Source organism: Erithacus rubecula (assembly GCF_903797595.1).
Source record: "Erithacus rubecula genome assembly, contig: scaffold_341_arrow_ctg1, whole genome shotgun sequence".
NCBI classification, from domain to species: Eukaryota; Metazoa; Chordata; class Aves; order Passeriformes; family Muscicapidae; genus Erithacus; species Erithacus rubecula.
Genome location: NW_027635991.1, coordinates 33,799 through 45,493, shown reverse-complemented (window position 1 = coordinate 45,493; position 11,695 = coordinate 33,799). Strand labels below are relative to the sequence as shown.

Genomic DNA, 11,695 nt, shown 5'->3' with positions numbered 1-11,695 from the left:
GTGTGGCAAGAGGTTTCAGAGGAGATGCAGTCTGCTAAAGCATCAGCAGATTCATGTAGAGGAGAGGAGAGGCCCTTCCGCTTCCCCTAGTGCAGGAAGGGCTTTAAGAAAAACTCCACCCTCGTCACCCACTAGTGGATCCACAGCAGGGAGAGGCCCTAACAGTGTGGGAAGAGCTTCTCCCAGAACTCTGCCATGACCCAGCACCAATGGGGGCACTGGCAAGGGAAGCTCTGTAAGTGCCCCGCGTGTGCGAAGAGGTTCCTGTGCTGCTCCAGCTCCATCCCCTCTGTTGGACCCTGTTGGATGCTCCCCAGTGACCCTCATTGGGCAGAGCCTTGGTGATCCATGGTCCTGGTGATCCATGTTGGGAACTCACCTGGCTGGTGGTCTCCACATCTTCCTGGCTCTCTGTGGGCACCTGGACTCAGCAGGCCAAAACCCCATTGGGATGCAGACTGACATCAGGAATTCATTTGGGACAGCAGATTTTACTTTCCACCCTGTGAGAGTCTGTGTGAGCATCTCGTCTGTTTCTGCCCAACAACCCTCACCTGAGCCTGCGCTGGCCAGGGATGGGAGGAACACCAAGTGCCTGCTCCACAGGTGATGCCTACCAGGACTTCTTTTTCATGGAAACTCGTGACGGGACACTGACTCAACAAAGCTCCCACAGATGGAAGAACAATGGACTGGTCCAGTATGGGCTGCCCTGCGTGTGTTCATAACAGCAAAGATGGTTTTGTGTGCTTTGAAATGTCTTGTTTCCGCATGTTTCTCAGGGTAACCATCTCCACATACAATAGTCCATAAATCTTCCCACCTTTTGGCCAGAAGCCACTCGCTTTGGGAAAGGACTATAAATGTGATTTTCTCAGAGGAGACCCCCGAGATCTCCCCAGATGGCAACAGGCATCTATTGGCTGGCTCCACGAGGATTCATCTGCCCATCTTGGTAGCTATAATCCTGACCCCCCCCCTCTCTCTCTCTCTCTCTCTCTCCCTCTGTCCCACTATCGCATTTTGCTTGGCACTAAATAAAGTGCATTTCTGTAGAAGTAAACTGTTTTTTTCCCCTGCTGTGTCTTTTGCGCTCTGAGATCCCTAAAAGAACCCGTCATGACTCCTGCTCGGGTAGGGCAGATCACATCAGAAGCTTTGCAAAAACTATAACAGGAGGAAAGAAATCAGGTAAAAACTCTGCAAAACCTACTAGAGCAGGAAAGGAATCAGGTAGAAACTCTGCAAAACCAAATAGAGCAGGAAAGAAATCACAGCTATTTGCTACAACTATCACATACCTCACAGCATGCATATACACCTAATGAAACAGAAGAAAAGGAAACATATCACATAAAGCAGATATACCCACAGAGAGAACTAGTACACATACAAAATTGTGGGGAAAATTGCTGCTCTAAAATGAGACCTCTGATTAAAACAGAATATAGATACCTGAATGACGAGGATTTTGACCCCGACATAACCTCCAAAGAAATACCATACACTGCTAATGAATTGGCCAAATTAAAGAAAGAATACTCAAGTCCCCCCCAAGAATCTGAGACCGAGTATGTTTTTAGAATTTCACTCACTGGAGGACATCAAATTAAATGAAGTGAACAAGAAGCCAGTGGGTACTGGGGGCCTGGAGTTTTCTTAACAACTGGAAACGCTTGTGTTCCGTGGTCTCTGACACAGCGTGCAGCCTACTGGGCTGGGGGATTTAGCACCCTAAAAAGAGGTGATCCTCTAGCCATAACTGGCACCCCAGACCAACTCCTAAAAAACATTCCCAAAGCTGCCTAGTTGCAAATTATACATGAAATACAATTCACTGCTGGCCATAAATCACCTATGCAATTACCTGTAAATGTAAAACAATACCCTTTTCTCTCTGGTGCCAAAGTAGAGATCAAACCGGTTATACAGGACTTGCAAAACTCCCCTGTATGGCCAATCCAAAACCCCAAACCTGACACTGTAGCTGTGTACCAATACATAGATGATGTATTGATAGGAGGAAAAGAAAAAGAAGAAGTGAGGGATGTGCAACAGAAAACAATTTCACACCTAGAAAGCATTGGTTTAAAGATTCCTTCAGGGAAAATTCAAAAAGCTTCTCAGGAAGTGAAGTTTTTGAAGACAGCCACTACTGGGACTGCCCCTGCTGACGGGGTGGCCCAGAAATCCTCAGTAACAAAAGGAACTGTAAAAAATCTGGCAATAACAGAAACTGAGACGTTGGGCAACAGCGATGACAAACCTACCTCAATAATTAAAGTAGCCTCTGCTTTCTCCCCCAAACAATCTTTGTTCACTAATTCTTCATTCACTGATGCTTCTGCTGAACAAATTCTTGCTGTGGGATTGGGTGAGTCTAGAGTTGGGGTGCTGATGGTTATTTGGGGTGTTTTCCAGCTTGTAGTTCAGAGTGCCTCCTTTGCTTGTAACTACACTGACTGTCATTTTGTGTTTAAAAGAGGTACAGAGTGGCTTCCTTCTTGGCAGCAAAATGATTGGGAAGTTAACAGAATATATGTCTACATAGTTCCATCATTTTAACCTCCTGCCTCTTTGTGGCATATTCTGTTGTGTCTACTTTTCACAGAATAACACCATGGAACGTGAAGATTAATTGCTGAATCCCTCATCGAACCTGTATAGAGTTATGGCGCAGGACCTGTGTTTTATTTTGTGAAGATTCAAAATCAAAATTGAATGCTGTACAATTTTCCCAAAAAAATTATGTGTGGGAAAAACAATACAAAATATAAAGGAGAACTTGATGTCAATGTTGTAACACCTACTACCCAACCACCGGTTATACTGAGCCTGAAAATTTTTGAAATTAGACCTTGGGTAATTCGTAAAGTGGCCAACAGCAAATATTGTTTAATTCGGCATGGCCTTTTAAATAAGTCAAATTGCCAATGCAAAACAATGCCTCAGTAATTCAGCCAGCTTGTTCACCTTTTCTAGGGGTGGACAAACGACCTGGTTGCAAAACCAGGAGGATCCTTCCAAGAAACAAACAAGAGACATAACCGGTGTTGTGGGAACAGGATGGGGAATTTTAAATAGCATTGATTCAGAGGTATTAATGAACAAACTGGTTGCCACCACCAGAGACCTGACCAAATTGAAACAACCTCTGCAGTCCTCTTTAACAGCCCTGGGGATGCAACAGTGGTTTGCGTGGGTGCGGAGCCACTTGTGGAGGAATGGCAAGGGTATCAGCCAGACAATCAATGTGATTGATAAAGCATAATCCAACTTTATTGAGAGCATCAGACAGTTTTATAGCCCAAAATAGCATAAATCAGCATTATTCATATTTGTATAATCTTAGTGGTTTTTACTATGTATGCCTTCTCTTATAATTGGTTTTTACAAGTGTGAGATAATCACGCCTACTGAATTTCTAGCCAAAAATTATACGTGCTACCTCGCTGCTAGTCTTGGCTGCTACTTCCCTTATTCTTACACTTATTGCTATATAGTATCCGTCCCAGGGTTATACCTCGCTTGCTACGTGCTTCCCTGGAAGTTAAGGCCTTGATTGAACAATGGACATATGTATTACTTATCGACTAACTCTGCAGATTATGCTAGCTGCATTGCTTTTGCAAAAGTCTCTAAAAAGCAAACACTGCTGCTCAGCAAAATCTGCTTAAGAGCAAGGCCTAGCTACTACTTAGCAGGAGCTGCTCTCCTGCAACAAGGCCTCAGCCGAGCCATATCCACAGTTGTGTCCATGGCTTTCTAACCAATTCTCAACAGTGGTTATTATCAAACATTTTACCAAATTGGGAAAAGGCAAATGTAAATGATCACAAATTGAGAATTGATGCTCTTGGTACTGCTCAAAACAACATCTCCTTAGCCCTCAGCTGTAGACCATGGTGACAGTAGGGAAACTCATGGAACCAAGCGTCCATTGTGACCAAGCAAGGCCTTGTGGAACCAAGGGTCCATTGTTAATCTGTGTGACCTCATGGAGCTGTGAGCCATTGTTACACTGTGGCCACAAGGAGCCAAGGGGGCATTGTGACACTGCCAATTCAAGGAGACCATTGTAATTGAGGAACCCTATGGAGGCAAGAGTCCATTGTTACACTGTGAGGCCCTGTGGAACCAAGGGGACAATGGTGACATTGCAGGGCCTCATCAAACCATGGAGACTATTCAGACACTTTGGGACTCACTGGAACAAGGGGCATTATATCATGGCAGGGCCTCATGGAATCAAGAGCACTACAGTGAACACTGTGGATCTCCATGGGATGAAGGGTCCATTTTGACACCATGGAACCAAGGATACCATTGTGCCACTAAGGAGCCCCATGGAATCAAAGGTGCATTCTTACATGAAATCATGGAGGTCGTTTTTACACTTTGAGGCCTTGAGAAATCAAAGGGCCATCGTGGACTTCAGAGCCTTGTGGAGCCAAGGGGACCACAGTGACACCGAGAGTCTCAGTGAAATCAAAGGGCTGCTGTGACACTGTGGGACTCAATGGATCCAATGATCTGTTGTGACACTGCAAGTATTCCTTATGGAATCATGGAGACTATTGTGACACTACAAGCCTCATTGATCCAAGGGGCCATTGTGACACTGCAAGGCCCCATGGGAGCAAGGGACCAGTGTGATGCTATGGAGCCCCATGGAAACAAGAGGCCAGTGTGACACATCTGGGCCTCAAGGAACCAAGGATCCAGTATGACACTGCCATTGTGATACTACAGGGACACATGGAAACAAAGGAACAGGTAACAGGTCTGGATGTCTTGCCTGACTGATCCAACTGCCCTTGGCATATCAATGGTCTCTTCTCATGTGCCCCTGAAACACTGGGGATCCCGTGGCACCAAAGACATCACTGTGGCCCTGCTGGGCTGCATGGTCCCAAGGGGCTGGTGTGCAGCAGCAGGGCTGTGTAGAACCAAGAGGTCATTGCTGCATTACAGGGCCTGGTGCAGCCAAAGGGCCATTGTGATCCTGCAGGGCACCATGGATCCATGGACACCATTGTGGCATTTCAAGGCCTCATGGAATTATGGAGACCACTGTGACACTGTGGGGTCCCATGGAACCAAAGGGCCATTGTGACCCCGCAAGGCCTCATGGAACCAAGGGGACATGGAACTAATCTGGTGGGTTTGGCCTCCCAGGGACTACCTGACAACCCCAGCTGACTTTGGCATGTGGAAAGTTGCCTCTCATTTACCCCTGTAGAACTGGGGCTATGTGCTTTCCTTCCAATGGAAAAGAACCTTCCCTCTTTCCAGGAACCCTTGGCTGAAATTGGTACTGGCCCTAAAATATTTCTTATATTCAAGGGTTTCTCCCAGGCACAAGCTGCCAGGACAGCCCCTGGTGGTCACAACTCATCGGCCCCTGAGACACTCAGGTACGTTCCCTCCTACCTATTAAAAGAAACCAGCCTTATGGTTCAGGGGCCATGGCCAAAACTGTGATTTGGCCTCCCAAATTCTATCTAGGCAAGGATTCTTCTCAAGCAAAATAAGCTAGAACAGAGAAGTCTGGCTGCTTTAGTTCTTCTGCTGATTTCTGTAGACAATGAACAAAATGTTTTTGCCAACACATTAGAGAGGACCCAGAGATCTCCAAAGATGAGGTTTGCAGTCCACAAGCACATGACCACTGTATAGGAACAAAAAAGCTCTATGCTTAGTGGAGTGGAGACTGAGGACAGCAGAGGAGTGCCGCGGGAGTGCTTGGAGGGCAGTTTCAGAGATGGTGGATCTTTTTAGCACAATAGAGAGCAGTTGGAGTAAGAAAGAATTAACACCAGTGGCAGCTGGGGAGGTCTGAACTGGAAAAATGGAGAAAGGAATTTCTCTTCCAGGACAGGTCTAGGGTGCAACACATCCCTCAGAAGGAGTCTGGAGTAGCCCAAGGTTTTGTGTGGCCAGACAGAGGCAGGCAGGATGCAGAGCTGTCAGCAAAGGAAGGGGCCAGCGAGGTGGGGCAGTTGGGGGATGACGACAGCCTGCAGGAACAGAGGCGCAGGACATGGACACTGTAGGACAGCCTGGGCTGCAGAGGGCACAGAGATGGGCAGCAGCTGAAAGGCCCTGCCAGAGCCAACTGCTGCAGCACTTGGGCCATGGCTGCTGGCCCTGGGCCTGAGGCCAGCAGGGGACAAGTGAGCCTTGCTGTGCTGGGGCCTCATTGCCTCCTTGTCCCTTCTCAGCAGCCTGGCAGGGGCTGCCCCATGGTCCTGCCCTTGGCATTGCACATTCCCAGAGCCCAGTGCCCCAGGAAGAGCCCTGAGCAATGAGGGAGGGACAGGATCTGCCTTGCCAGGTGCTGGAGCTCAGGCCTTGGCCCTTTGCATCCCTGAAACACATCCAGGTTTGCTCAGCATCAGAGACACCTTTCACTTGTTTGTCTCCCCCATGTCATCAGTGCCACCTGATGCTCTAACTGGAAGCTGGGGAAAATTTCAGTCATATCCCTCAGTGGAATCCATTAAAACTTAGAGGAACTTTGGACTTTCAATTAAATTTTGAGTTCTTGAGAAGTTTTTTGAGCACACTCTCTCAGGGACTGAGTCTGATGTAAACAGCACCAAAGCCCTGAGAGATCATTAAAGTCCTTGTGCTCTGTCTGTGCTGCTGAGTTGGGCCAGGCTCCTGGCACAAAGGCAGCTCCCAAGGTAAACCAAGAAAAGCTTCAAAAAGATATTTCTGCTCAAGAGCAGCTCCTCTTCCAGCCCAGCAGGGCTGAGGGCACTGCCTGCAGGCACTGAGGGGACAGGAGCCAGGTACAGACAGGCTAAAGGCAATTAGGACTGGGAAGACATTGAGCTGAGACTTCACTTGGGGAAACATCTTCACAGCCCTGGAAATGGTGAGTCTGTGGGTGCAGAGTAATGTTCTCTGTGCTGCTGGGAGGGATCTCCTGGAGCCAGCACAGCCCACAGCCTGGGGGATGTGTCAGGAGGACTCTTACAGTTTCTCTGAGGCACAGGAGGAGGAGGAGGAGGAGGAGGAGGAGGAGGAGGAGGAGGAGGAGGAGGAGGAGGAGGAGGAGGAGGAGGAGGAGGAGGAGGAGGAGGAGGAGGAGGAGGAGGAGGAGGAGGAGGAGGATGTGCTGCAGAGCGGGGCTGCCCTGGGCACCGTCAGAGGGGCAGGGCAGGACGGCTCCTGCTGCCAGGGATGGCTGCAGGGGCTGAAGCTGGGGCTGCAGCCAGGGCTGCCCAGGGCTGTCCTGCAGAACAGCTCCTGCAGCCTGCATGGCTCTTGGCCAGCCCAGGGCATGTGCCACCTGCCAGGGATAGCTCTCAGCCTGCCTGGCAGCTCCCCATGGGCTGTGGGGAAAAGTTGGAGGTGGAAGGAGCCACCCCCACCAGGGCAGATTCCTTCTGCTGTGGAGATGGTGCTGCATGGCCAGGGCTACTCTCAGCTTTCTCCTCAAGGGAAGGGAAAGGGGCTGTCAGGTGTGTCTGTGTCACTGAGACTCCTGCACTGTCCCACTGGGGATCTGCCTCAGGTCTCCCTCACAAAGTGCCTCCTCACCCTCCTCTGCCTACAGACAGCTGCAGCAGCACCTTGACTTAAAACATCTCTGTCTGAGCTGCCGTTAAGGCCCTGCTAGAAGGGCGATGCCCCTGGGCAGTGCCGTGTGCTGGGAGGGGTCTGCAGGGCAGAGCTGAGCCCCCAAGGCTGGTCTGGGCTCTTGAATCACTGGCAGGGACAAGATTTGGATAGAGAGAAGAAGCTCCTAGCAGGTACAACTCCAGGAATCAGAGAGCAAGACCAAACCTCATATTCTCTTCTCTGTCCATCTGAACTGAGAAAATAAAAGATAATAAGGGAAATTAATTCAAAATTAGGGCATTCAAAAAGGCTACCTTTTTTACAGGTATGTTTTATGTGCAACCACCCTGAATTAGTGGGAGGTGTGATGAACAAATGGCACGTTTGGGGGACCAGTAGGTGTGACTACACTGGGGTATACGGAGCCCTGTTTTCCCTCTGGTCTCCCCAGTATTCAGGCTAAGAGCAATGTTGAAGACTCAGCAGCAACAGATAGCCAAACTCAAACAACTTTAGCAAAATTCTCCTACAGGAAGAGCAGTATTTTGAGGGAATTCCTAAGAAAATAGTGTAGAATTGAGTCAAAAAAGTTCATCCCAACTTGTCAATGCTTACTTTGAACAGCTGACTATGTCCAGAGGGAAGAAATGTCCAACAGCAGCTCCATCAGCCACTTCCTCCTGCTGCCATTGGCAGACACATGGCAGCTGCAGCTCCTGCACTTCTGCCTCTTCCTGGGCATCTCCCTGGCTGCCCTCCTGGGCAACGGCCTCATCATCAGCGCCGTAGCCTGCGGCCACCACCTGCACACCCCCATGTTCTTCTTCCTGCTCAACCTGGCCCTCACTGACCTGGGCTGCATCTGCACCACTGTGCCCAAAGCTATGCACAATTCCCTCTGGGACACCAGGACTATCTCCTACTCAGGATGTGCTGCACAGCTCTTTTTCTTTATAGTCTTCATTTCAGCAGAATATTTCCTCCTGACCATCATGTGCTACGACCGCTACGTGTCCATCTGCAAACCCCTGCACTACGGGACCCTCCTGGGCAGCAGAGCTTGTGCCCACATGGCAGCAGCGGCCTGGGCCAGTGCCGTTCTCCATGCTCTCATGCACACGGTCAATACATTTTCCCTGCCCCTGTGCCATGGAAATGTCCTGGGCCAGTTCTTCTGTGAAATCCCCCCGATCCTCAAGCTCTCCTGCTCCAAATTCTATCTCAGGGAACTTGGAATCATGGCAGTTAGTGTGTGTTTAGGAGTCATATGTTTTGTGTTCATGGTTTTCTCCTATGTGCAGATCTTCAGGGTCGTGCTGAGGATTCCCTCTGAGCAGGGACGGCACAAAGCCTTTTCCACCTGCCTCCCTCACCTGGCTGTGCTCTCCCTTTTCCTCAGCACTGGGACATTTGCCAACCTGAAGCCCCCCTCCATCTCCTCCCCATCACTGGATCTGTCAGTGTCAGTTCTGTACTCAGTGGTGCCTCCAGCCCTAAATCCCCTCATCTACAGCTTCAGGAACCAGGAGCTCAAGGTTGCTATGTGGAGACTGTTGACTAGACAATTTCAGGAACATTAATTTCTGGCCAATTTCTGCAAATCCCTTGGAATAAACATAATTTCTGATACTTCTTGTTGGTTTCATATTGGAGGTTCTTTTACCTTGTTTTCCCTTCTGTTAATACTGTCCACAAAGAAATGTCATTTTTTGTGCCATTTTGCATTTGATTTCACTCCACCTTCCCTGTGGCCACAGACTGTGTAAATGAATGCCTGCTCTCTCAGGGGCCTTAAATGAACAAAATGATCTCCTAGAAAAGTTTTCACTGGAGATTCCCATTTTCTTCCCATCTCTGGAGCTGCAGCAGCAATGTCTGTGTGCAGAGCTGGGGCAGATCAGTGCTGGCACAGCAGCTGTGCCCAGCAGCAGCAGCACTTGGTGTTGCCAGTGCTGCTCCCGTGCCACTGCCCCGCTGCCCTCCTGCCCCTCGTGTTTCTGCAGGGCCTGAGTGCTCTCGGGATCGGGCACAGCCCTGGGGGTGGCAGTGCTGGGGCTGCAGCAGGGACAGGCCATGGCCACTGCTGGGGCAGTGCTGGAGCTTCAGGGCAGGGCCTGGAGGCTCCAGGCTCCTTGGCCAGGCTCTCTCCACAACACTTGGCCAGGCCAATGCTTAGCAGAGAAAACCCCCGTGAGCAGCCCCAGGCTGGCCGTGGGCAGGCTGGGGGCAAACAGCATGGCTGGTGCTCTGCAAGGTCCCTGCAAGGGGGAGACCCTGGCAAGGAGCAGCAGAGCAGGGGCTGATCCATCCCCACTGCGCTGGACAGCACAGGGCAGCGTCCCAGAGCATCCTCATGCACCTGCCAACAGCATCCCCCCTCTACAGCCCTGGCCTCTCCCCCAGCTCCCACACGTGCCACATCCTTGCAGGCACAGACACGGCAGCACTGGCTCAGGAGCCCCTGTTTGCACTGCACAGAGCAGGTGTCAGCACCCCCATGGTGCTGCTGTGGGGAGATGGAGCTGAGTGAGCAAAAATGCCATCAGTCCCTGGGCCAGCAAGGGCTGGGGGATGGCAGGGAAACCACTCAGGTTTGTAGTGGACTCTGCAGTCAGCCAGAAAATTTGTTCCCATGAGCTGTGAGTTTCCAGTCCCACTGCAGACACTCTTGCTCAGAGCCACAGCTGCCTTGTAGCCACCCCCACACAGCCTTGAGCATTTCCTTTGATTCACCTTTTCTTGCTTTTCTCATTCCTGATCCATATTTCTGTCTCTTTCCCAATTCTGTCCCCTCCCCTGCAAACAGTCAATCCTGATTTTGCCATTCCTCTATGGCCTGCACTTCCCATTTCAGTTTCTCAGTTGGCACCATGGGAACATCCCTTGGGGAGCAGGATCATCCTACAAGTGCTTCAGGAATTGCTGACAGTCTCCACAGGCCAGGGGGGCACATCTGGGCTGGTGTGTCTGGGTGTGGGGCTCCCTGTTCTGGGCAGTGAGGAGGGGCTGGAGAGGCTCTGCAGGAGGGGCTGGAGAGGCTCTGCAGGACTGACAGGATGGGCTTTGGGGCTGTGTGGAGAAGCTGAGTGACCTGGGCTGCTGGACCTTGTGAAGAGGAGGCCCAGGGCTCATCCTGCAACTGTTCCAGGTGTGGCTTCAGAGAATCACTGAATCAGCCGAGTTTGAAAAGACCTTGGAGATCATCAAGTCCAACCTGTGCCCTGACACCGCCTTGTCTTCCTGAGCCTCCTCCTCCCCAAAATATACATCATCAATTCACTCAGCCAGTCCTCACAGGACTTGTGTTCCAGACCCCTCACCAGCCTTGTTGCCCTTCTCTGGACGCACCCCAGCCCCTCCATGACCCTCCTAAATTAGGGGGCCCAGATACTTGAGATGCTGCCCAACCAGTGCTGACTACAGGGGAAGAATTACTGCCCTGCTTCTGCTGGCCTCACCATTCCTGGTCCAGGCCAGGAGCCATTGACCTTCTTGTCCACCTGGGCACACTGCTGGCTCATGTCCAGCTTCCTGTCCATCAATGCCCCCAGCTCCCTTTCTACCTGGCTGCTGTCCTGACACTCTGTCCCCAGCCCATAGCACTGCAGGGTTGTTGTGACTGAAGTGCAGGACCTGGCACTTGGTCTTGTTAAACATCACCTTGTTGGATCTGAGCCCTGGATTCAGCCTGTCCAGGTCCCTCTGCAGAGCTCTCATACAGTGAAGCAGAGCTCTCATACAGTGAAGCAGATGAACACTCGCAGCCAGCTTGGTGTCACAACATTTCCATGATGCCCTAGAGTATCACAAGTCTCTCCATGATTTCTTGACGTCTGCCAATTTCACAATGTCCCTTTGGTTCCATTTGACCCCTTGGTGTCACAGAATCCCATGGATCCTTGGCCCCCGCAGTGTCACAATGGTCCTTAGTTCCATGAGGTCTCGCAGTGCAGCAATGTTCTCCTTGTTCCTCAGTGGCACAATGGATCCTTGGTCCATCATAGTGTCAGACATTTTTCCTTCATTCCTGGAGTCCCTGAGGAGCAGCACTGGACCCTTAGTTCCATGGGGCCCTGCAGGGTCACAATGGCCCCATCATTACAGAAGGTCCTGCTCTGTCACA

General features: G+C 50.6%; 1 protein-coding gene across 1 annotated transcript; it reads left to right on the top strand.

Moving 5' to 3' along the window:
- Nucleotides 1–6,790: 6,790 nt before the first annotated feature.
- On the top strand, nt 6,791–10,816 carry LOC306816031 (olfactory receptor 14C36-like; the record flags this gene model as incomplete). The annotated part of the gene is made up of 3 exons (XM_079332529.1): nt 6,791–6,883; nt 8,197–9,107; nt 10,721–10,816. The coding sequence occupies exons 2-3, from the start codon at nt 8,220–8,222 to the stop codon at nt 10,814–10,816; spliced, it is 984 nt and encodes a 327-aa protein (XP_079188655.1). The 5' UTR covers nt 6,791–6,883; nt 8,197–8,219.
- Nucleotides 10,817–11,695: the final 879 nt, after the last annotated feature.